Consider the following 25,794-nt stretch of genomic DNA (forward strand, 5'->3'; position numbering starts at 1 on the left):
AATTAGCATGAAAAACAGACAAAAAGTATGAAGAGGGTTGTGTAAAGAATGAAACTATGTCTGCATGGCAGATCAGAACATTTTAGTAGTTAATAATGGCTAACCTTGAGTGGGTAGTACCAGTTCATTTTCATTTATTAGCTTACTTAATCCTGGTAGCAACTTTACAAAGTGGGAATTGTTATCATCCTCATTTTACAGATGAAGAAACTCAGGCCAGAGAGATTACTAACTTGTCAAAGAATATGGACTGTCTTTGTTAAGCTATTCAAAATAGTCATTTTAAAGTCACCTACTTCAGGGCGCCTGGGTGGCTCAGTCAGTTAAGCTTTCAACTTCGGCTCAGGTCATGATCTCCCGGTTCATGAGCTCGAGCCCTGCTTCAGGCTTTGTGCTGACAGCTAGGAGCCTGGAGCCTGTTTTAGATTCTGTGTCTCCTTCTCCGCCCTTCCCCCACTCATGCTCTGTCTCTCTCTGTCTCAAAAATAAATAAACTATTAAAAAAAATTAAAAGCTACTGTTAGGCAATCCTTCTGGTTGATAAATGCCTTGGCGTCTGTTCAGTATGGCCAAGAAAGTCCATCTTCTAGCGGTGTGTGTTCCCAGGCTGGAATCACTGAATAAATTCGGACCCGTTTGTGCTCATAACCAGTATGTCATCTGAACTTCTCCTCTCACACACTGTTTATCAATACTTTAGCTGATGATGAATTTTCTTGTTTTCTGGAGTCAATAAACAATATGGCAGTGTTCCCCAGAGCACCCGGCACAAGGGCAGGCATATGGTAATCGTTCAACCCGTGCTGATTGAGTTGAATAGGTAGGGAAGTGTGAGATACAGAAACAAAAAGTGGGTTAAATCTAGGATATATAAACCACAGGATTATAGGAATATAATTAAGGTGTGGGGGGGCGGTCCTCACTTTTCATCACCAGAAAGCAATCTTTCTAATAAACTTTCACATGGCTTCACTGAAAAAAAAAAAAGTCACCCACTTCAACTTTTTTGTTAACTAAAAGTAGAGGAATCAGTCATATTTCTACCACCAAATGCATTTTTTTCTTAATTTATTTTAGTATACTTAATTGCCTTATGACAGTTTTTTCCTCTTATATCATTAGTGTTACATTATAAAGTCTACTTATGGGGTCAAGTTTAGATTGCTTGTGTTTGGAATCCCTAAACTTGGGAAAACAAAGGTGTGGTAAAAATGCTCTGGCATAGTCTTTCTTGAGTATTGATTATGGTGACCTCCCCTCCCCCCTGGCTACTTTTTTTTTTATAAGTGGGCTTCATGACTAGCATGGAGCCCAACATAGGGCTTGAACTCACAACCCTGAGATCAAGACCTGAGCTGAGATCAAGAGTAGGATGCTTAACCTTGGAGCCGCCCAGGTGCCCCCCACCACCCTGCGCCTTCACACCCTGTGGCTACTCTGTAAAGCATCTCCCTGAATTAGGGTTCCTTTAACTGAAGGCTGTCCTTACATTGCCTGAAAGTTTAGCACATTTTTAATGTCATACATGCTGTGAGGCTATTAAAGGACAAAATTCCCCCTTTTTTTTTTATAAGATTAAAAGATTGTAATTTTCTTTTTCAGGACATCATAAACTGCATAGGTGGATTAAATGTACTCTTCCCTCTGTTGGAACAAATCAGCCACTTTGGTGAAGGACAGATTTCTGAAAGAATGAATGAAAGTACAGTTTCTGAATTGATAACACCTATAGAAGGAGACTGGGTAGTATTGACCTCCACGAAGGCTTCAGGTATTAAGATGAAATTAACACACAATAGTCATTGAGAAATTTGAGAAATTAATTGAAAAATAGATTAAAATGTCTTGCCACCATTAGGAAGAAATTTAACTATTTGTAGCTGAAGCAGCCTATTCCTAATTTTACTAGTGTAATTTAAAGAGGTGATTAATATTTCAGTCAAATTAAGATGTTGGTTTTACTCTTGACTGTCCTCAGTTTGTACTGTTAATGAAAATGTGATGGCATTGCTAAATTTATGGTAGAGAAAGTATTTGCTGCATGCAAGTGTACAATGTGCAGTTGCTGCTTTCTCTGATACTTGTATTCTAACGCGACCTTTGGAGACAAATTGCTCAGCCATAATCTTGTTTGTTACTATATGCAATGTGAGATAGAAAATGTGTTATCAAGATGATACAGAGTAATTATGATAATTAATGACATGTTTACAATTCCTCAGAGTCAAGATTAGAGAGAAATCTAATTGCAACATTTATCTTGATTGTGAAACACTTTATTCAAAGACATCCTATCAACCAGGACAATCTTATTCACTCCCATGGAGTTGCCACCCTTGGTGCCTTACTTCAGAAGGTGAGCACAAAGTTAACACATTTGCAGATGTGGCTAATGATTATAATTAGCAGTGTGTCTTTATAGAGTTTTTCTTCTTACTAAGAAAATGTTTTTTTAAATTACATTATTATGGCTTCATTTATATTAGTGGATGTAATTTTATTTCGCAAGCAGGCATTTTAAATCTACTCTTAATCACCTTTTTACATGAGTTAGTCATCTTACGTAACAGTATATAATCTTTGATATATAGGACTTTGTTAACATTGGTATTTGGGATATCTGATAAATTTAAGATGATTTTAGAAATAGGACATTAGGAAAATATGTTCTAGTAGTTGTTGAAAAAATTGAAGTTTAAGCTGTTTATATTTTTGTAACAAAGATTTTTATATTCAGTAGATATCCTGCATTAATCATTTGGAATTTAAATGTAGCTTAATGATAATTATTTAGGGGTGCCTGAGTGGCTTAATTGGCTAAGCGTCCACTTCAGCTCAGGTCATGATCTCACAGTTCCGTGAGTTCGAGCCCCACATCAGGCTCTGTGCTGACAGCCCAGAGCCTGGAGCCTGCTTCCGATTCTGTGTCTCCCTTTCTCTCTCTGCCCTTTCCCTGCTCATGCTCGGTCTCTTTCTGTTTCAAAAATAAATAAAAACAGATAAAAACACTAATTAAAAAAATGATAGTTATTTAAACTGAAATTTTTTTTAAATATTTTTATTTATTTCTAGGAGAGAGAGAGAGAGACAGCGTGAGCAGGGGAGGGTCAGAGAGAGAGGGAGATACAGACTCTGAAATAGGCTCCAGGCTCTGAGCACAGAGCCCGACACGGGGCTCGAACCCACGAACCGTGAGATCATGACCTAAGCGAAAGTCCGACGCTTAACCGACTAAGCCACCCAGGCGCCTCTAAACTGAAATTTACAGAACCCTCATCTGTTTGGATTTCAGGTGCCAAGCGTCTTGATGGATGTTAATGTATTGATGGCAATTCAGTTACTAATTGAACAGATATCATTAGAGAAAAACATGCAGCTCCTGCAACAGATGTATCAGTATTTGCTCTTTGACTTCCGTATTTGGAACCGTGGAGATTTTCCCTTCCGAATTGGTGAGAGAACAGGCTGTTTGGTCAGATTTTATAGTTGTTTTAGAAATTTATAACTACTTGTGGGATTTTATTTTAGGCATATCATTTAAGAGTGAACTTTGTATTTTAGGTCATATACAATATCTTTCTACCATCATCAAAGATAGCCGGAGAGTTTTCCGAAAGAAGTATGGTGTGCAGTTTCTCCTAGATACACTGAGGATTTATTATGGGTATGCTGGCCTTGTTCCTTCTGTTTGATGTTTTCTGCTTGCTGCTAGGTTGGAATGTCTAGATTATTTATTTTCCAGAAATTCTGATCCCCTTTAACTTCAGAGAGACAGGAAAATGTGGAGGTTAAAATGATGAACGGTGGATCACATATATTGGGTTTGAATCTTGGGTTTCATTAATTGGCTGTAGGTAACTTACTCAACTTTCTGTTCTTAAGTTTTCTTGTCTATTACAAGGAGATAATAAACCTATGACACCATGTGGTTGTTTTGAGGGTTAAACTAAATGAATTAAGAATGTGTAAAGCACTTACAACTGTGTCTTCCACTTAGTGTTGTTTAAATATAAACTATATAGGGGTGCCTGAGTAGCTCAGTCGTTTGAGCATCTTGACGTGATTTTGGCTCAGGTCATGATGCCAGGGTCATAGGATCAAGCCCTGCATGAGGCTCCACTGAGCCTGGAGCCTGCTTGAGATTCTCTCTCTCCCTCCCTCTCTTTCTCTCTCTCTCTCTCCCTCCCTCCCTCCCTCCCTTCCTCTCCCCTGCTCATGTGCGCTCCGTGTCTAAAATATAAATTAATAAGTAAATAAATAAGAAGAATCTGTTTTAACTATTTATATCTTTGTCATTGCAACTCCTGACTTTAAAATGTTTTCCTTAAAAAGAAAAACAGAGATAACCATGAAACATGGAAACATCTTTTTTGTATAAAAAAGCACTAAAATATAAAAATTTTAAATTTCAGTTCTTGCACTTTTATTTTCTCTTTCAGGAGTGATTGTAAATACAGTGAGCTGTCTGTAGATGACATTCGAACAATAAGGACTTCTTTGTATGGACTAATTAAATATTTTCTATGCAAAGGTGGAACTCATGAAGAGATACAAAGTATTATGGGTTACATAGCTGCTATCAATGAAGAAGAACAGGTATCATGCTTCAGATACTCTTTTTTTCCTCTTTTTTTTCCCCCGCACTTAAGTTGCAACATCATCTTTTAAAATTACGTATATATTAAACATACGTTAAGAATAAAGTGTTTAGGGGCGCCCGGGTGGCGTAGTTGGTTAAGCGTCCGACTTTCGCTCGGGTCATGATCTCGCGGTTCGTGGGTTCGAGCCCCGCGTCGGGCTCTGTGCTGACTGCCAGCTCAGAGCCTGGAGCCTGTTTCAGTCTGTGACTCCCTCTCTCTCTGACCCTCCCCTGCTCACGCTGTCTCTCTCTCTCTCCTAGAAATAAATAAAACATTTAAAAAAAAAAAAAAAAAAAAAAAAGAATAAAGTGTTTATTAGGTGTAGTACATTATTATGCAATTGAAGAAGTAAATTTTATCTCCTAACTGAAAGTTTAATGAAGTAGTTGGTAATGTAATAAAATATTTTAATTAGCTAGAAAGTAGTATCTGGAAATAGTTGTTTTGGCAGTTCTGAAGCTTATTTTTATAGGCCACATAATATACATTTACCTGTTATCAAAGATACTGGACAGATTTCTAACATGAATTTAACATAGGTTTATAAAAATTATGCAAAAAGAGTAAATTATAAATATATTACTATTTTTAGATACTTTTATATACATTACTCATTTATACCTCAGAACTACTCTGTAAGACAGTGGTTCTCAGTGTATGATTCCTAACCATATTTACGTGAGAAATTGTTAGAAATACAAAACTGCTGAACCAAGTCTTCCAGGTGATTATGGTGCGTGGTAAAATTCGCTAACCACTGATAAAACAGACCAGGAAGTAATCTTCCCATTTGCACATTTGGAAGTATGTATTCAGAGAGATTAGGTGACTAAAAAAGGTCATACAGCTGATAAACCTAGGAATAGAGCCCCAGGTATATTTACTGCTATTTCTGTGTTCTTTCTGTATACCATTCTCAACACCAAACTTGAGCAACCTTAATTTATATTAGCTCAAATATTTTGTGCTCTTTGATGAAGTATTCTTTGTGTACTCAGTGCTTACATGACTTCATAATTAATATTATATAGATGAGTTAACTTATACTATTTCTCTGTAAGATTAGACTACTTTAGAAGCTTCTTTTTATTTAGAATAATGAGTAGCTACCTTATTTCATAATAGGTGTATTGTCACCTGCTCTGATTCATTGCCAGTGGTATATTCTTGGTCAGTTCAAAGAGTTATTTATTGAAAGCTTACTTACACAGAATCATGCTAAGATATTACAGGTATATAATAATGAGTTATTATTCTTTTAGCCTAATGGAGAAAAGGATAGGTAAGAGAGCTTTATAAATAACCTTGAAACAAAAAAAATAGTATGATAATATCTGTAAGAGAGATACAAAGTCCTATGAGGTTTGTATAAGAGAATATTATATGTTAAGGAGACCAGGAAAGGCTTTATGAAAGACATGGCTTTTCATGTGATTAAAGCCCTATAGGCATGGTTCTGCAGGTGAATATGTATATTCAGAGGATATACAAAAGGAAACAAGCTAAATGCATAATGGAGGTAAGAGGCAGGGCTATTTCGTGAGGCTTCAGATAGTTCAGTTAAGCTAGAACTTTAGAGTATATATGATTTAGATAAATAACTGTGGTTTACCACTCTGTTTGTGCTTCCATATATGAGTGTGGTTGTTTGTTTTGTTTTGTTTAATTTTAAAAGCTCTTTGGAATTTTGGATATGCTTGCGAGTCTCCTGCGTACCAGCCCAACTAGAGGTCAGCTTTTCTTACTGCTGTATGAACCAGGAAATGCTGACATACTTTATGCCTTGCTCTTAAATCAGAAGTACTCTGACAGACTAAGAGAAATCATTTTTAAGGTACAAATATGTCTTAAACATCCTTATATTTGGGGACATTTGTAAATATATGAATTATAAATAGCCATTTTATGAATGTAAATTCTTTTTTCATATCTACTTTTATCTAATTTTCAGTTGTTCAATTTGTTTTGGTGCATATTTTTCACATGTTTGTTATTTGAATATTTAAAACCTGTCTTGTAATCTGGTCAATTATTTCAGTGGAAAATCTTCTTGGTTATATCATTCTCTGTATAAAACTTCTCATGTCCCTTTTTTTGCCTTCTTTAAAAAAATTTTTTTTCAGCATAACTGACATACAATATTATAATAGTTTCGAGCATACAACGTAGTGATTCTACATGTTTATATGTTATGCTTTGCTCACCACAAGTGTAACTACCATCTGTCAGTATATAACGTATTACAATGCCATTGTATTGTATATTCCCTGTGCTGTACCTTTTATTCCTGTGACCTATTGGTTTCATAACTGGAAGCCTACACCTCCCACTCCCTTTCATTCATTTTGTCACATCTCTCTAGGCTTACCATGGGTCTACGTGGCAGGTCAGACATTTTAGCACTTAATAGTAATAACTGACTTTATGTAGCACCACTGTTGTTAGGCAGTAATATATTCTTCATATATTAGCTAACTTAATCCTTGCACAAACCATATTATTATTCCCAATTTACAGATAAAGAAACTGAGGCCAGAGAGTTTAGTAACTTGTCAGAGGATATTAAATATATTTTGTTAAGCTATCCAAAGTAGTCACTTTGAGCTTTGGTTGAAGCTACGCACTTAACCTTTTTTGTTAAAAAATAGAGGAGTTAGTCATATTTCTACTTTTCATGATTTATTCTACTCATTATGTCTAATTGCCTATGGCAGTTGTTTCCTCTTATATCATCAGTGTTATGTTAATAAAGTCTACTTAGGGGGTCAAGTTTGGATTGCCTGTGTTTGGAATCCCAAAACTTTGAAAAACAAGAGTGCAATAAAAATGATCTGGCATAGTCTGTCATGACTATCAATTATGGTGGCCCCCATAATTGCTCTTTAAAGCATCTGCCCAAATAAACTTTTCTTTATGGAGATCAAATGTTATTTATCCAAAAATGACCTTATATGGATTGTTCATGATATTATTCTGCCAAAATTACTCTGTCCTTAGGGTTTCAGTGTCTTGCTTTTAAATGTTGATCTTACTTCAAGAAGAATGATATTACTAATTCATTCTCCCATTTTAGCATATGGTTGTGTTGCTTTACAAAATGTTTCCTTGTTCTTGAAAATTAGTTTGATAAAACTGTTATATAAATGTTACATAAATTATGAGATTGATCTAGAAGTATCTTTTTCTTCTTTCATAACATATCTTTGTTCTTGGAGGCTATAGGGTTTGTTTCCTTCTAAGCCTTAGCCATTAAAAAGGAAATTTTAAATTATTTTTAAAATAGTGACAGACTGTTCTTAGTTCTCTGTGTTGAGAAGAATATATTACTGTTGTAACCAGGTGATGGAACAAATGTTGAAATGCACAAATGTTTATGAACGAAGTAAACAACGTATTCGGCTCAGAGAAGTTGGCTATTCAGGATTGGGACTTCTTCTTAATGAAGCACCTGTTAATGCTAATCTCATTAAAAACCTCACCAATCAAATTATAAATACAGGTATGACTAATGCTGATAATACTGATATATTTAAGAAATGTTCTTCATGGGGCGCCTGGGTGGCTTAGTCGGTTAAGCATCCGACTTTCGCTTAGGTCATGATCTCGCGGTTCGTGGGTTTGAGCCCCGCGTCGGGCTCTGTGCTGACTGCCAGCTCAGAGCCTGGAGCCTGTTTCAGAGTCTGTGACTCCCTCTCTCTCTGACCCTCCCCTGCTTACGCTGTCTCTCTCTCTCTCCTAGAAATAAATAAAACATTAAAAAAAGAAAGAAAGAAATGTTCTTCATAATAGCATAATTATATTTGATATTTTCAATTTCTTCCTGAAGGTTTTTTTTTTCCCCCATCCTTTTTTAGGTTACTTCTTAAATTACCCATTATTTGATTCAGCAGGGCTTTCCTTGGGTACTATTTTTTATTAAGCTTTTTGTTATTGTCTCCACAGGACATCGCATATAGTGCCATACGCCTTCAGAAAATGTTTGTTGATTGATTAGTAAATAATTGAGTTCTCTATAATAAGAAAAGGATGCTAGAGAAAATACATACAAAACATTCTGTCTTTTTCTTTAGGGAGCTTAAATTCTTAATTTCAGATATTCTTTCAGATATTCTTTTTTGTTTCTCACTTTTTAAAATAAAACTTTTTTAGTACTTACTACAAACTATAGTATTCGTGTCAGATGCTAGGGGTTCAAAAGCTATAAGGTTCTTTGTCTTGAATGGTTTACTTTCTCATTGATAAGACAAGTATATCAGCTATAAGATATGCACATAAAAAGATAAATAATAGTATAAGAACAAAATATATGGACAGTATGTTCAGGCAATCAAAAGAAAAGAAGCTATTTAAGGCTTACTCAGAAGAATGTCGAACATTCTAAATCTATTTTCTTTGTAAAATTTAAACATATGTATAATTCTTATTTTAAATGAGAGTTATTTCATCATTTATGAATGTTGGAAAAGAAGATAGCCGGAGGCATCATGGTTCTTGATTTCAAACTGTTAGAGCAATCAAAACACACATATACTAATGGAACAGAATTGAGAGTCCAGAAATACAACAATGTATATCTGGTTAACTAACATTTGACAAAAGATTCAAGAATACTCAGTGGGGGAAAAATAGTCAATGAACAGTTTTGGGAAACTGGATATTCATATGCAAAAGAATGAAAATGGACCCCTGTCTTACACCACTCACAAAAATTAACTTGAAATGGATTAAAGATTTAAATGCAAGCCCTGAACCATAAAACTCCTAGAAGAAAACATAAGGAAAAGCTCCTTGACATTTGTCTTGGCAATGACTTTTTGGTTATGACACCAAAAGCACTAGCAACAAAAGCAAAATAAAAAAGTGAGGCTACATCTAACTAAAAAGCTTCTGCACAGTGAGAAAAACCACCAATAAAATGAAAAGGCAACCTACAGGGTGGGAGAAAATACTTGTGAATCAAATATCTGAGAGGGGGGTTAATATCTAAAATAATGTAAGGAAATCATACAACACAGTAGCAAAAAAAAAATTCCAGTTAAAAATGAGCCAAAGAGGGTACCTGAGTGGCTCACTCGGTTGAAGGTCTGACTCAGTTTCTCCTCAGGTCATGCTCTCATGGTTCATGGGATCCAGTCCTGCTCTGGGCTCTGCACTGATAGCTCAGAGCCTTCTTGGGATTCTCTCTCTCTCCCTCTCTGTCTTTCTCCCACTTGTGCGCATATGCACATGTGCATGGTCTCTCAAATGTTAAAAAAATGAGCAAAAGCCCTGATGAGACTTTTTTAAGTTTTATTTATTTATTTTGAGAGAGAGACAGCACAAGCAGGGAGGGGCAGAGAGAGAGAAGGAGAGAGAGAATCTCAGGCAGGATCCATGCCAACAGCACAAAGCCCAATGTGGGACTTGGTCCCGTGAACCATGAGATCAAGACCTGAACCAGTATCAGGAGTCAGACTCTTAACCAGCTGAGCCACCCAGCTGCCCCCTGAATAGATAGTTTATTCATAGAAGACAGACATACAGGTAGCCAGCAGGTAGATGAAATGATGCTCCACATCTCTAATCATAAGGGAAATGTAAATCACAACCAGAAGGAGATAGCATGTCTTACATGTTAAGATGGCTGTTATCAAAAAGACAAGATAACAAGTGTTGGTGAAGTTATGGAGAAAGGGAAGCCCTTGTCCAGTGATGCTGGGAATGCAAATTAGTGTAGCCACTATAAAAACCGGTACAGATGTTCCTCCAAAAATTAAAAATAAGACTATCATATGATCTAGCAATCCATATTCTGGGTATATATCCAAAGAAGGTAAAATCACTATCTCGAAGAATTATCTGTATGTTCATTGTAGCATCATTTATAATGGCTAACACATAGAAACAGACTTGTTTGCTGATGGATGAGTGGAAAAAGAATGTGTTATGTGTGTATGTGTATATATATATAAAAGAATATTATTCAGCCACAACGAAGAAGGAAATCCTGCCATTTGTAACAGAATAACCTGCAGGACAATTATTAATGCTAAGTGAAACAAGTCAGAGAAGGACAAATACTTCATGGTCTCACATACATGAGAAATTTAAAAATACCAGACTCCTAGAAACAGAATAGATTGCTAGTTACTGAGGCAGGGTGGGGGTGAGGCTAATGAATGAGGTGGTTAAAGGGTACAAACTTCAATTATAAGATGAATAAGTTCTGGGATCTGATTTGCAGCATGGTGACTATAGTTAACGATACTATATTATGGACTTGAAAGTTGCTAAGAGAAGATCTTAAAAGTTATCACCACAAAAGGAAAGTGGTAACTGTGTGAAGTGATGGAAGTTATTTAACCTTATTGTGGTAATTATTTTACAGTATATACATATATCAGATCATCATGTTGTATACCTTAAATTTATGCAGTTTTATGTCAATTGTATCTCAACAAAGCTAGAAAAAAACTAAGGCTATCTATTATTGACAGCAAGAAAAATAAAATAAAAATGAAATAATTATTTCATTATCCATCTCTCAGTTCTTTGGTTACCTCTGGAATTCAATTTTAACTTTTTGTTTCTTCCCCACTATAGATCCTGCTATTAATTTCAAAGACCTGTTGTCCATGGTATATATATCTCACAGGACACATATAAATGTCAGGGTGGTTATCTGCAGAAAGGTTAGTGAACTTTTAAAATCTACTTTAATGGGGCGCCTGGGTGGCTCAGTCGGTTAAGCATCTGACTTCATCTCAGGTCATGACCTCCTGGTTTGTGAGTTTGAGCTCCATGTCAGGCTCTGTGCTGACGGCTTGGAACCTGGAGCCTGCTTTGGATTCTGTCTCCCTCTTTACCTCTCCCCTGCTTGCACTGACTCTCAAAAATAAACATTAAAAAAATTAAAATATGTGCTCGCTTTGGCAGCACATATACTAAAGAAATTCAAATATATTTTAAAAATAACAGTATTGTCTTACTATGAATAGATTTTATATCGAGTATTTTATACCAGGTGTAAGCTGTAATTTCTGTTATTTTGTAAATGGCATGATTTTATAAATAGTTTCCTTTTTGAGATTAATTAACTTCATGTAATCACAAAAATGTGTTCTTGTTAGCCCTCCCATAGTCTCCTGGAAATATGCCCTTGCCCCAGTAAAAAATTTATTGCAGGAGAATAGTTTGTCAAGAACCTTCAAAGATAATGACCATTTCTAATTAATTTACCATATCTTAGAGTTTCTGAATCTTTTGAACTTTGTGGAAAAGTAACAGTGACTTGCTTTCATTGTGCCCCTTCCTTTAGCCTTTAACCAAGTTAAGAAACAGTTATCCTGTGTGCTTCTTCCTGATTATAACCTTCTTTCTTCTCTGCTGTTAACCTCTGACCTCCTATTTATTTCCTTGCTTTTCTTTTTAATCTTACTCCTTAATTATGTTACAGTATTTTTCCATTAGAAGTCTGGATATATATCTTTCCTTTACTGGCAACATATAGTTTTTCATTCTATGACAATTGTATAAAATATTGTATAAAGTAAATTTAGATGGCTTCCTGTATTTCTATGTTAATAAACTTCTGTTTTTTACATATATTTTTTTACATATACTTCTTTACATATACTTTTACCTGTTTTTGGTAATATATCTGCAGGACCTAATCCATGAAATGGAATTGCTGTGTTAGAAGGTATTCGCATTTTGCATTTTGATGGATTTTGGCATATTGACCTTGAAGTGGGCCACATAGATTGATCCTTTCCTTTCAGCTTGAAAACAACTTTCAGTGCAGCCTAGTTTTTATCCATTACATGTATATAATGGACATAAAAGAAGTAATTTTATGGATATTTTAAGTTTATTTTTGAGAGAGATAGTATCAGTGGGGGAGGGGCAGAGAGAGAGGGAGAAAGAAAGAATCCCAAGTAGGCTCTATGCAGTTAGTACAGAGCCTTATGGGGGTCAAACCCATGAACTGTGAGATCATGACCTGACCAGAAATCAAGAGTTCGACACTTAACCAGCTGAGCCATTCAGACACCCCTTATGGAAATTTTAAAATTATGAAAATTTCTTTACTGTGGAAAAAAAAATGGTATTTTCTATCACTAGAATAATGGTAGCTCACCTATCACAGCATGGAAAAGAAAACGTCACATTATTATGACTCATTGTGACTAGTTGCTTTCTATATCAGCATCAGCATGCATTAGAGCCGTTGATATTAAAGTCCCTATCAACATTATTGATCTCCTGTGAAACTTGTCAGAGATAAAAGAGATTTTCTAAATACTGGGAGCAAAAATTCTTTTCATCTACATAGAATTTTTTTGTGTTTGTGATAAAAACGTCTTAAGGGTCTTAAGTGAATACGTGACAGTGTTTGAGAATTTGTTTTAATCCAAAAAACTGGGAAATTAGTTGGATAGTACACATTGACATGTCTGTGTCTATTCTTTAATTTGTTTCTTTTTCAGTTAAATAGCAGTATCCATTTTTCTGGAGTTAGTGTTTTCAAATTAAAATATAGTTTTTTTGGTGCCTGGGTGGCTCAATCAATCGGTTGAGCCTCTCATTCTTGATTTTGACTCAGGTCAGGATCCCAGTATTGTGGGATTGAGCCCCACGTTGGGCTTGTGCTAAGCATGGAGCCTGCTTAAGATCCTTTCCCCACCCATCCCCCGCTCTCTTTCCCTCTACCTTTCCTGCCTGCTTGCGCTCTTTCTCTTTCAAATAAATAAATAAATAAAATATAGTTTCTATTTTGTTTGTACAATATAGAATTAGTGAAAAAAAGTGTTTTTGCAAAGCAACCATTTTTTGCCTGGAAAAAAAAATGAGATGGGGAAACATTCTTGGGACATCTAGGTTTTATTAAATTATTTGTGTGTCCTATTTACTCCACTAACCTTAGGGCCAGAACAGGCCCTATTTATATTCAGTATTTGCTAAACAAATGCAGTAGGCTCATGGAAAGTATTTAGTTGAGAAGATATAACTTTATTACATTTTATATGTACCTTCATTCTATTTATATTTTCTCTCTGACCAAATTTAATTAATAACATGAGTGTGTTGACATGTGGAGGATCATTTTACTTTTTTTCTTTTTTATCTTTCAGCAAGTATTTAAGTACTCTGTACAATGAGTAATATGCAGATTTGTTAAAAACACAATATGTACCCTCCGGAGAGTATGTAATACAGTTAAGAACATAATCTTTTGAAAGTGTATCTTCCCACAGTTTCTCATTAAATTACTTTGTCATTAAAATAACTGAGAAGAAATTGGTTTTGATGTGAAGTCCTATGTACTTTTTGACAAGTTTTGTATTCTTAATCTCTTCACAGATTCTACACATTTTGCAGTCCCAGCCAGATGCAGCACATCAAATATCTCAACAAGTGGGTTGGCAAGACACTTTGGTTAGGCTCTTTTTAAAAACAAATTTTGAAAATGGAAATACTCTTCAAAAGCACAGTAGAGCTGTTTCAGTGAAAGACAATGATAAAAATGTGATAGGTGAAGATCTTAAGAGGAACTTCGATGAAAAGACCGATGAAGAAAAAATCAACTCTTTTGCCTCAGCTAATGTGTCTTCCGATCAGTGGAGTTTAGAGGATAGACACTCTCTAGACTCAAACACACCATTATTTCAAGAAGATAGTTCTGTGGGAGAACTATCTTTCAAATCAGAGAATCAAGAAGAATTCTGGAATAATAATCCTTCACATTTGAGTTTAGATTTCAGTGGAATAGACTCCTGTGAACTGAGCGACAGTGGAAGTCACATGCCAGATAGCCTGCCTAGTACACCATCCCCAGTAGAATCTACTAAGTCATTTTCTGTGCCATCTGACAAAGAGAGCAGCATCGCAAATGATATGGGGTTTAGTGATGACTTGTCTTTACTTGAAAGCCAAGAGGTAATCCTTATTTGTCCAAAAGCTGTTTTTATTTTCATGTATCTGTGATATATTTCTAATCCTTAGAATTGTGTAATTGTTTTTTTTTTTTAATGTTTTATTTATTTTTGAGAAAGAGAGAGACAGAGCATGAGAGAGGGAGGGGCAGAGAGACAGGGAGATACAGAATCTGAAGCAGGCTCCAGGCTCTGAGCTAGCTGTCAGCACAGAGCCCGATGTGGGGCTCGAACCCACAAACGTGAGATCATGACCTGTGCCGAAGTTGGAGGCTTAACTAACTGAGCCACCCAGGCGCCCCAGAATTGTGTAATTGTTAACAATTTCATATTATATTCATGTTCTGAGTCTCAAGATCTAAGATTTTGGGAGCCTAAAAGTCACCAAATTGTGTCTTGAGAGCAAAACCAGTGTCTTATTCATCCTTGTATCTCTAGGGCCTACTTAGCAAAGTCCTGGTTCATCAGGAGACATTAAAAATATGTTAAATGATTAGTCACTATATGCAGTGGTTCTTTTTATGTGCTTTAATACCTCCTCCTCCCAATAATTTAATATTACTTTATCTTTTTTTACAGAGATGTGAGGAGGAGCTTCTTCAATTACTGACAAATATTTTGAACTACATAATGTGTAAGGGACTAGAAAAGTCAGATGATAATACTTGGATTGAAAGGGGACAAGTGTTTTCAGCACTAACTAAACCAGGAATATCCAGTGAACTACTTCGACCATCAGATGAAATAAAATTAATGTAAGCATTCATTTGATGATTTACCTTCTCCTTTTGGAGTAGTCAGGAGTCTAAGATAATATTATTCATTGAACATTTATTCAGGATTCAGTGGGTGTAGTGAGAGGAAAGGAGAAACTTTGTACACAGCTCCTTTTTCTCTCTGTTGCCATTTTAGTGGAATCTAGAGGGAAATTCAAAAGTAATTCCAGTGTGAGGAGATTTAAATCTTTAGTTTGGGCTTAAAGGATTACATATTCCTTGTTGTTTAAACTAGTTTTGAAAATATGTAAGCACTTGGTGCATTGTGTCCTATAGTCTTGTCCAAATTTGAGGATTTCCATGCTAAAGGAAGCAAGTAGTGTTTTCATAGAAATTACTTACCAAAGCGTTTAAGAGTTCTCTGCAAGGCTAGACCCTCTGTAAGACATAATAAGTTGTTCCTTACCTTCCCAATTTATAGCTTTAAAGAAACTTTTAATTATCTCATAGAAACTAGAATTTGAAATATTTTAATAGCTTTTTTATAGTCAAGTAGAGTAGATAACTTTTACTTTGCCTTTGTATTATACTTATTAAAGATAGATAGTTCAGAGATTAAAAAGTTGCTTCATTGGGGCACCTGGGTGGCTCAGTTGGTTAAGCGTCCAACTTCAGCTCAGGTCATGATCTCACAGTTCGTGGGTTCGAGCCCTGTGTCGGGCTCTGGTTACATCTCAGAGCCTAGAGCCTGCTTCAGATTCTGTGTCTCCCTCTCTCTCTCTGCCCTTCCCTGTCTCTCTTTTTCTCTCCTTCAGAAGTAAACATTAAAAAAAAATTTTTTTTAAGTTGCTTCATTGTTATTAGATACTGTCTACAGTGTCGTTGGATCCCTGCCTGTGATAGTATATCTTTAGGAATACAGTCATATTGACAAATAATTGATTTTTTCCCATGTTTTACTATTTTTCTAAGCTGAAAATGGTTTTAAGAGGATTTGTTTTGCACTTAGTTTGCTACAGAAGATGTTAGAATGGGCAGTCATGGAAAACAGAGAATCAAACACAAATCCAGTAACTGCTGAAAATGCCTTCCAGCTCGTCCTGATCATACAGGACTTTCTGCAGTCAGAGGGGCTTGTTAATTCAAACATGTGGACTGAGAAGGTACAGTAATAACTCTTTGAAATTGTTTTCTGCACTTTATTCAAGGAAAAAAACTTTTGTACCCCCCTTCATTTTAGAGCATTAAAATTTAATTGCTTGCAACAAACATGGATAAACAGTTAACCAATTTCGTTAGCTATTACTAAGATAATTCTTTTGGCTTTTTCCATTTGTATATTAAACTAGTTTTGAAACATTTATGAAGTGTATTACTGTTGGGGAAAACTCATCAGTTGATTTTAAGACAGAATGTTTTTATTTCTCAATTTTTCCCTTGTGATAGCTTTTTGAGGATTTGATGCTTCTCTTCGATGGTCTGTCAGTTTGGTATTCTGAAAGTTCAGAATTGCCAAAACCTTCTCAAATTCAAGTCCAGTTGCTTCTAGGATTCATTGGAATGGGTAATTTGCAGGTTTGTCAATTCTTTTGCATTATTTACTGTACTTTGTATGTAGCATAGGAATTATTTGTGTAATAACTAAATGATAATATTTAAAATGATATTAACATTTAATAACTTAATATCAAATGATAATTTCAGTATTTTAATTTATTAGTTCCAAAAATATCCATGTTTCAGTTTTGTTAATCAGAAAGAAGCTTCAGATGGTCTCTTTCTGATTCAATATAATTTTAAGCTTTCCTATTTAACAACTTATATATAGCTTATATTAGGATGTATTATATCTATCATCTGTAGTGTTGCTATGAAGTACATAACCTGCCTCGACTATTTATACTTCTTACTTATACATGTGCAGTTTAGGACTTATGTTTTTAGGAAAATTATTTTTTGTTTGTTTCTTTCAAATCTTTTTCTGTTACTTAACTAATCCACAGTTTTATATTATATATAATTTTTTAATTTATCAAACACTGTTAATACCTTCCAAGTTTGAGCATTGTGCTAGGTTTTCAAACAACAGATAAATAAAATATAGACCCAAGGAATATTTATTATTTCTATTTTTAATAAAATTTTAGGGGCGCCTCGGTGGCTCAGTCGATTGAGCGTCCGACTTCAACTCTGGTCATGATCTCACGGTTCGTGGGTTTGAGCCCCACATCAGGCTCTGTGCTGACAGCTAGCTCAGAGCCTGGAGCCTGCTTCAGATCCTGTGTGTGTGTCTCTCTCTGTCCTTCCCCAACTCGTACTCTGTCTTCTCTGTCTCAAAAATAAATAAATGTTAAAAAAAATTTTTTTTTTAATGTTTTTAAGTTGGAGAATGTGCGTGGGTGGCTCAGTTGATTAGGCATCCAACTCTCGGTTTCGGCTTAGGTGATGATTTCAGGCTCTGCCCTCACAATTCTCTCTCCCCTTCTCTCGGCCCCTCCCCCACTCATATTCCCCCGCTTCTCTCAAAATAAATAAACTTAAGAAAAAAATCTTTCAAACAATGTTATACGTTGGAAAAGTTCAATGTGAATTTTAGTCTGTTAACTTTCTGTTTATATTGGAGAACTTGGGTTGGATTAATCATGACATGTATCTCATAGCTATTTACCTGGTCCTTTTTATTTTCTTTTAATTTTGGAATTTCAGGTATTTGGGGCAAGGGGGTAGGTTTGGGGATGGCTTCTAATATATATATATAAGCTTACTATAATGTTGATAACATGGAGAGGTTAAAATTCCATAAGGTTGCTATATTTTTAAAAGGCCATATTTTTCAATACATGTTTTTTCCTAATTGTAAAAGTAAAACATGATCATTATGGAAAATACACGAAAACATAAAGAGAAGGAAATAAATCTATCCTCCCATAGCCCAAGAAGAAATAATTGTCAATATTTTTCTATGCATATCTTTTTTAGGTAATTGAAAAGATCATGCATTTTGATAAGTTTATTTTCCTTTTTCTTAAATTATATTGAACTCCTTTCCCCATATCACTAACTTTTTTAAAATAGGATTTTTAGGGGGCTCCTGAGTGGCTTAGTCAGTTGAGTGTTTGACTCTTGGTTTCGGCTCAGGCCATGATCCCAGGGTCATGGGATCAAGCCCTACATCAAGCTCTGTGCTGAGCTTGGAGCCTGCTTGACTGACCCTCTCTCTCTCTCTCTCTCTTTCTCTCTCTCTCTCTCTTTCTCTCTCTCTCTCTCTCTCTCTCTCACTCTCCCCCCCTTTCTCTCTGTCTCCCCTTCTCCTTTCTCTCCCTCTCCCCCCCCAACTCCTCTCCCCCACTCCCCCAGGGAGTAAATTAAAAAAATAATTATTTTTATTTATAAATAAAAATAAAATTAAACTTTGAAACTTAGTGGGTTTTTTTCTTAATCATAAAAGTAACACATTCATTGTAGAAACATGAAAAATGTAGAAAATCTAAATAAGATTTGCTTTCTGATATATGGATTGTGGAAGCTTGAATTCAAATGCAATTTGAAAAAACATGTACTTAAAAAACAGTTCTTTGTATAGTATTTCTAGCCTAAAACTATATCCTAAAATAATATTCTAAAATACCAAACAGCTTGATAGATGTTCACGGTGGTATTCTGGGTTTTTTCCTACCTAGAAATGATGAAGATAGCTTTTGGGGGTTTTTCATTAATATTAGCCTGATGGCTCTTAAAACAGTTGCAGCCAGCATGGCAGGTAGATGCGTGAACTCTTGGTTTTGGGATTGTTTTTTCCCCCACTGATAGTTACCCTCAGTGCCTCTCTTTAATGAAATTTCCATAAACACCAATTTGTTTAATTTGTTCACCATTAAATATTCAATGCCTGTCCTATAATAGGGCTCTGTAAATTCTTGTTAAATAAAGAGTACAGAACCTATAGATATTGGGACACCTGGGTAGCTCAGTCGGTTAAGTGTCCAGCTTTGGCTCAGGCCATGATCTCGCGGTTTGTGGGTTGGAACCCTGCGTCGGGGTCTGTGCTCATCGCTAGTTCAGAGCCTGGAGGCTGTCTTTGGATTCTGTGTCTCCCTCTCTTTCTGTCCCTCTCCTCCTCATACTGTCTCTTTCTCTCAAAAATAAATAAAACATAATTTTTTTTTTAAAAAGAACCTATAGATATCTTGTTTACCAATAGTTAGTGACCTAAAACATTTTTTACTAGCTAGTTGTTTAATTTTATCCTCTCAGGAATAAAAGCATATTTCTCTGAAGTTGTACATGTTAAAGGCTGGGAAAGCAACTTGTTCCTTTACAAGGGTTATAATAGAGGTTCTTTGCCAGTCTGACTACAAACTTGTTTTGTGTGGCTCATACTTATTAGTTAATTGCCAGTGTATATGTATTAGAAGATGTCACATAAATGTCAATATTTCCTAGCTTGTCTCTAAAGTAGGACTAGGTGGTTGTTGATTTATTAGATGCAGCATATGGTCTCCATTTTGTCTGGTTTCTTTCTCCCTCAGTTGTCTTAGCTAAGTCAGTGATGAGAACATGAAATTACCTTGCGAGGCATTACCCATAGTAATTATATTAGAATGGAGGAGCTAGGACATCAGTATTTTTTGTAATTTCTTAAGTGACCCTCATGCAATACTTTTTATAATGGGGGTAGGGGGAATTATATAGATCTGTGTGTGATGTGTGTGTGTATCCAAAAGATAGGCAGTGGTCAAGTAAATTATCTTATATTCACTGAAGTATCTTTATACTTCTAAATAAACATTATTTAATACCATGATATTAAGTTAAGAGGAAAGCACTAGATGTTTAACTTTTTATATAAGCAGTATTTTAAAAAATGCATAGCAAAAAAGCCCAGCATTATCAGCACTGGTATTTCCTAGATGATGAGATTTTATGGCCTTTTCTCTTTTTCTTTTTTAATGTTTGTTTATTTTTGAGAGGGAGTGCAAGCAGGGGTGGGGCAGAGAGAGAGAGGGACAGAGGATCTGAAACAGGCTCCGGGCTGACAGCAGTGAGCCAGATGTGGGGCTCGAACTCATGAACCGAAAGATCATGACCCAAGCCAAAGTCAGATGTTCAACTGACTGAGCCACCCAGGTGCCCTTGTGGCCTTTTTTCTTAAATTTTTGGTCTCTGTAGAATTAAGTTGCTTTAGTCAGATTCAAAAACTAAAGTTAAGGATTTAGAAAGTCTGAGGGGAGTAGAGAAGCTTAAGTTAAAAGTTGAAAAATTAGGGTTGCCCGGTTGGCTCAGTTGAGTTAAGGATCTGACTGCTGTTCAGGTCAAGATATCAAGGTTAGTGGATTTGAGCCCTGCATTGGGCTCTGTGCTGATATGACAGCTTGGAGCCTGAAGCCTGCTTCAGATTCTGTGTCTCCTCCTCTGTCTCTCAAAAATAAATAGATAGGGCCGCATGGGTGGCTCAGTCGGTTGAGCGTACTTCAGCTCAGGTCATGATCTAGTGGCCCATGGGTTTGAGCCCCGTGTCAGTCTCTGTGCTGACAGCTTAGAGCATGGAGCCCGCTTCAAAATCTGTATCTCCTTCTCTCTCTTTCCCTACCCAATCTCTCTCTCTCTCAAATATAAATAAACATCAAAAAAGACAAATAAACATTAAAAAATGTTTAATATAATTCCTCTGTTCTTGCACACTATTTGAAAGAGTGGAATGGATGTTTGGGTGATTAATTATCCACTACACCTTTTCTTTATATTCTACTTTTATAATTAATTTTTTTAAAAAATTAAAACTTAAAGAGTCTGAGATCTTTTGCTAAATGTCTGCTTTATTCTGTTCTTTCTCACCTGTACTGTTTTCCTCAGGTTTGTGCAATGGCATCAGCCAGGCTAAACACCCTTCTTCAGACCAAAGTGATTGAAAATCAAGATGAAGCATGTTACATTTTAGGGAAACTGGAACATGTTCTAAGTCAGTCAATCAAGGAACAGACTGAAATCTACTCATTTCTAATTCCCCTTGTTCGTACCCTGGTTTCCAAAATTTATGAACTTCTCTTCATGAACTTGCATCTGCCTTCTTTACCTTTTACCAATGGTAGTTCTTCATTTTTTGAGGATTTTCAAGAATATTGCAGTTCAAATGAATGGCAAGTTTACATTGAAAAATATGTAAGTTTTATCTTTTTTGAGTGAATTTTTCTATTAAGTTGTCATTTTTATTAGAAGTATGTATTAAATTTGTATATATATATATGTATTTTATAAGATTGTGCCTTACATGAAGCAGTATGAAACCCTTACATTTCGTGGTGGTCAAGAGAAGATGGCACATTATTGGAAGGATTGTTATGAAGCCTTAATGGTGAATATGCATAAACGAGACCGGGAAGGAGGAGAAAGCAAGCTTAAATTTCAGGTAAAAATTTTTAAATGTTTTTAGTGTCTAGTTTTTTTATAGTGATTTCAAGCATTTGATATTCAAATGAGAGTAATAACAAGTCTGAACTTTGAAAAGAAATGCGGTTTCGTATTTGAAAATTATTTCAGAACTGAAAGAAAAAGACTGATCAGTAACAAAAAGTTAATATTCAAAATGTTCTATGCATAGTGGGTATGTAGAAAGTCTATTAAGCTGATAGTTCATATCTCTAAGGAGGCTGGGTATATATCAGTGCTTAGAAAAAATTAATAGTACTAAATACTTGCTTTAGAAAAGAAGGCCTCAAATCAATTTCTATTTCTATCTTAAATAAAAAAAGGAAACTAGTTTCTAAAGAAGAAACAAAAATTAGAGCAAAAATCGATGAAACTGAAAGCAAGAAAACAATAGAGAAAATTAATAAAATCAAAATCTGGTTCTTTAAAAGTGTCAAAAAACTGATCAACTTCTAGCCAGATTAATAAAGCAAAAAAAGAAAGTAAAGAAGTACCATGACCAGAAATGACAGGGGAATATCACCGCTGACCTCATAGACATCAACATGATAATAAAGTACTACCACAAACCAATCTATGCACGTAAATAAGATGACTTAAATGGCTCAATTTCTTGACAAATACAAATTTCCAAAATTCAGTAATAAGTTGATAACCTAGATAGTCTTATTTATTAAAGAAATTGAATTTATAGTTAAAAATATTCCAAAAAGGAAGACTCCAGGCCCTAGTGGTTTCATTGGTGAATTCTGTAGAACATTTAATGGCGAAATAGTACCAGTTCCTTACAGTCTCTTCAGAAAACAGAAAAATGGAGTCACTTCCCAACTCATTATGTGACAACAATGTTCTCTCCTTATTGAAACTATACAAAAATAGTACATGAATACACCTGAAGTTCATATAACACTGTTAATTATACTGTAATTAAAAAACCTCAAAAATGGTACAGGAAAACTACAGACCAATCTCTCTTGGGAACATCGATGCAAACCAGATCTAGCAATATATGAAAAAATAATACATCACACCAGGTGGAGTTTATCCTAGGAATGCAAGACTACTTCAACATTCGATAATCAGTCAATATAAGAGTTATGGACCAAATTCATATTTGTTAAAAAGAAACTACTTAATCATATCAGTAGATGTAGAAAAAACATTTGACAAAATCCATCTGCTTTATGACCAAAACTCTCAGAAAACTGAAATAGAATCTCAACAAAAGTCTTACAGCTAGCTTTGTATTTATTCTTTAAAGTTTGCTTATTTTGGAGAACGCACACATGTGCATGAGTGGAGGAGGGGCAGAGAGGGGGGGAGAGGGAGAAAATCCCATGCTGTCCTTGCAGAGCCTGTTGTAGGGCTCCATCTCCGGAACCATGACATCATGACCTGAGCTGAAATTAAGAGTCTGATGCTTAACCAGTGAGCAACCCAGGCACCCTGTTAGCTTTATATTTAAATATTTAAAGATGGAAAACTGAGTGCTTTTTTGTAAGAAGAGAACTGGCTGGGAATGTCCACTCTCAACCACTCTTCTAGTTAGTCACTCTTACACTATATGTCCTAGCAAATGCATTAAGAATAGGGAAAGAAATAAAAATCATTTACATTGGAAAGGTAGAAATAAAACTATTTGCAGATAATATTATTAAGTAGATGATCCTAATGAATTTACCAAAAATCTACTACAATTAATGAGTTTAGCAATATTGCAGGACACACAATACACAGAATTTAATCATGTCAATATACTAACAATGAACAGGTATGAACTGAAATTTTGAAAAAGCACAATTTATATTATCTCTAAAAAGAATAAGATACTTAGATACCAATCTAACAAAATATGTACAGGTAAAACATTGATGAAACAAAGATGACAAGTAAAAATATTTAATAATACCAACTCATTGATTTCACAGAGGTCTAGTAATAATTATAATAACAATTATAGTAATAAGAGCTACAGTTTATTGAGAGCTTGCTACTTTTCTGGCACTATATTAAGTACTTTAAATCTTAATCTTTTTTGATGATAAATATTGTCAACCTCATTTTAGGGAGGTAGTTACTGGGCCTCAGAGAATTAAGTATCTAAGATTTATACCCAGGCCTAAATCTAAACTCTTTTAACTGCACTGTGCTGTACTGTCTCTCTAAAAGATGTCTTTTAAATCCACATCTAAATCATGTCTTTAACTGTTCTTTTAATGTAATTCATAATTGATTTTGTGAAACAAATATTGTTATTATAGTTCCTGATGGATGAATATCTGTGTGAGTCAGATAAACCAATCTTACTACTTTTTTTTTTTGAAAACTAGAGAACTTAATTTCAGGACTCAGAGTTATATCTTGATAGAACCTATTATCAGAGTGAATTTTATCCTGAAAATTGGAATAAGTTTGTGAATTCATTTGCTGTGTTTTCCAGAGAGCAGCAATTCAGATGATTAAAATTTTCATTGTGAGATTTGCCCCTGTAGATTTCTTTTGTCTTTGGCCTTGCCTTTCAGATCCCCAGTTGTAGTTGTGGATGTGGTTACCTTTCCTTCTACTTCATTTAAGGATGAGTTTCATTCCAGTGCCTTAAAAACCAAAAGATCCCAAGGGAAGATCATTTTACTTGACAATATAAGGTTAACAAATCTGAGTTTTAAAATCCTGTACTGAGTTTGAAGCTCTTCATGTGTTTGTTGTTGTTTAGATTTTTTAAGTTTTACAGAATACAGAGTCCTATGCTTCATTAAAAATTATTCTAATGGAATAAGAAATAGTGTTAGTTATCAGCTTCTTTCTTTTCCTGTATGATTATATTGGATTAAATTTTTTAAATTATGGCATTAAAATTTAAATATACCTGTAAATATATGATTCAATGCTATTATTTATTGCTGTTTCAGGAGTTTTTTGTAGAGCCATTTAATCGAAAAGCACGCCAAGAGAACTTGAGGTATAATAATATGCTTAAACAACTTAGCAGTCAGCAGTTAGTCACTCTGAGACGCTGGAAGGCAATTCAGCTCTATCTTACATCTGAAAGGGGACCTTGGGCTGAAAGGTAAGAGGATATAATTTATTAAATATCTTTTCTTCTTTAGAGCTTTTGTCTAGAACTTTTTGAGCCAGTGACCTCTCCAATCCAGTTTTTAAAACATTCAACTTATAAAGAAGTGCTTTTTAATCAATTTGGTTGTCTTTTTGTGAATTATAGGTCTGAGATGTTCAGAGCTTCATATATATATGTTTTCACCATGGAGTTATTTCCCTTCCTTTTACCCTGTGATACAGAATTTAAGTCTTGAATCAGCTTACTTCTTTCTTCTTGATACTCCTCTTTGAGTTGGAGTTAGTGACGTTATGTGTTTGAATATCTTACAGTTTATTTACTTGACCCTAAGTCACTTATATTTTGCTGAATCATATTTCTATATATATCTATGCTTTTTTTTTATTGTGGCAGAATACACATAATATAAACTTACCATCTTAACCATTTATTTAAAATATTCTTAATGTTTTATTTATTTCTGAGAGAGAGAGAGAGAGACAGCGTGAGGAGGGGAAGGTCAGAGAGAGAGAGGGAGATATAGAATCTGAAGCAGGCTCCAGGCTCTGAGCTAGCTGTCAGCACAGAGCCCAATATGGGGCTTGAACCCACGAACCATGAGATCATGACCTGAGCCGAAGTTGGACGCTTAACCAACGGAGCCACCCAGGCGCCCCCTTCTTAACCATTTAAAAATAAATGATTTAGTGACATTAAGTACATTCATAATGTACAGTCATTACCACTGTCCAGCTTTAGAACCTTTTCATTACTGCTGAAAGAAACCCAGGACCAAGTAAGCAGTCACTCTCTATTGTTCCTTTACCCAGTCCCTGGCAACTGCCAGTCTGCATTCTGTCTTTATGGATTTGCCTATTCTTGATATTTTATATAGATGGAATCGTACAAATGTGGCCTTTTGTGTCTGGCTTCTTTCACTTAGCATAATGTTTTCATTATATTGTAGCATGTATCCGCACCTCTTTTTTAATGGCCAAATAATATTCCATTGTGTGGCTATAACACATTTTGTCCATTCATCA

At 35.2% G+C, this 25,794-nt stretch overlaps 1 protein-coding gene across 8 annotated transcripts in view; it reads left to right on the plus strand.

Annotated features, from left to right (window-relative positions):
- Positions 1–25,794, plus strand: part of NBEAL1 (neurobeachin like 1) — a 182,524-nt gene that overhangs the window by 85,496 nt on the left and 71,234 nt on the right. For all 8 annotated transcript variants that reach the window (XM_039222592.1, XM_039222591.1, XM_039222589.1 and 5 more), the window contains 15 exons: positions 1,603–1,771; positions 2,223–2,356; positions 3,293–3,452; positions 3,562–3,664; positions 4,440–4,596; positions 6,316–6,474; positions 7,980–8,139; positions 11,223–11,311; positions 13,983–14,558; positions 15,134–15,309; positions 16,280–16,433; positions 16,717–16,845; positions 21,124–21,429; positions 21,527–21,676; positions 24,606–24,763. In XM_039222592.1, the coding sequence (XP_039078523.1) occupies positions 1,603–1,771; positions 2,223–2,356; positions 3,293–3,452; positions 3,562–3,664; positions 4,440–4,596; positions 6,316–6,474; positions 7,980–8,139; positions 11,223–11,311; positions 13,983–14,558; positions 15,134–15,309; positions 16,280–16,433; positions 16,717–16,845; positions 21,124–21,429; positions 21,527–21,676; positions 24,606–24,763 (2,780 nt within the window). The remainder of the gene's footprint in view (positions 1–1,602; positions 1,772–2,222; positions 2,357–3,292; positions 3,453–3,561; positions 3,665–4,439; positions 4,597–6,315; positions 6,475–7,979; positions 8,140–11,222; positions 11,312–13,982; positions 14,559–15,133; positions 15,310–16,279; positions 16,434–16,716; positions 16,846–21,123; positions 21,430–21,526; positions 21,677–24,605; positions 24,764–25,794) is intronic.

This window comes from Hyaena hyaena, unplaced genomic scaffold, assembly GCF_003009895.1.
Source record: "Hyaena hyaena isolate Hyena2069 unplaced genomic scaffold, ASM300989v1 scaffold_1166, whole genome shotgun sequence".
Lineage (NCBI taxonomy): Eukaryota > Metazoa > Chordata > Mammalia > Carnivora > Hyaenidae > Hyaena > Hyaena hyaena.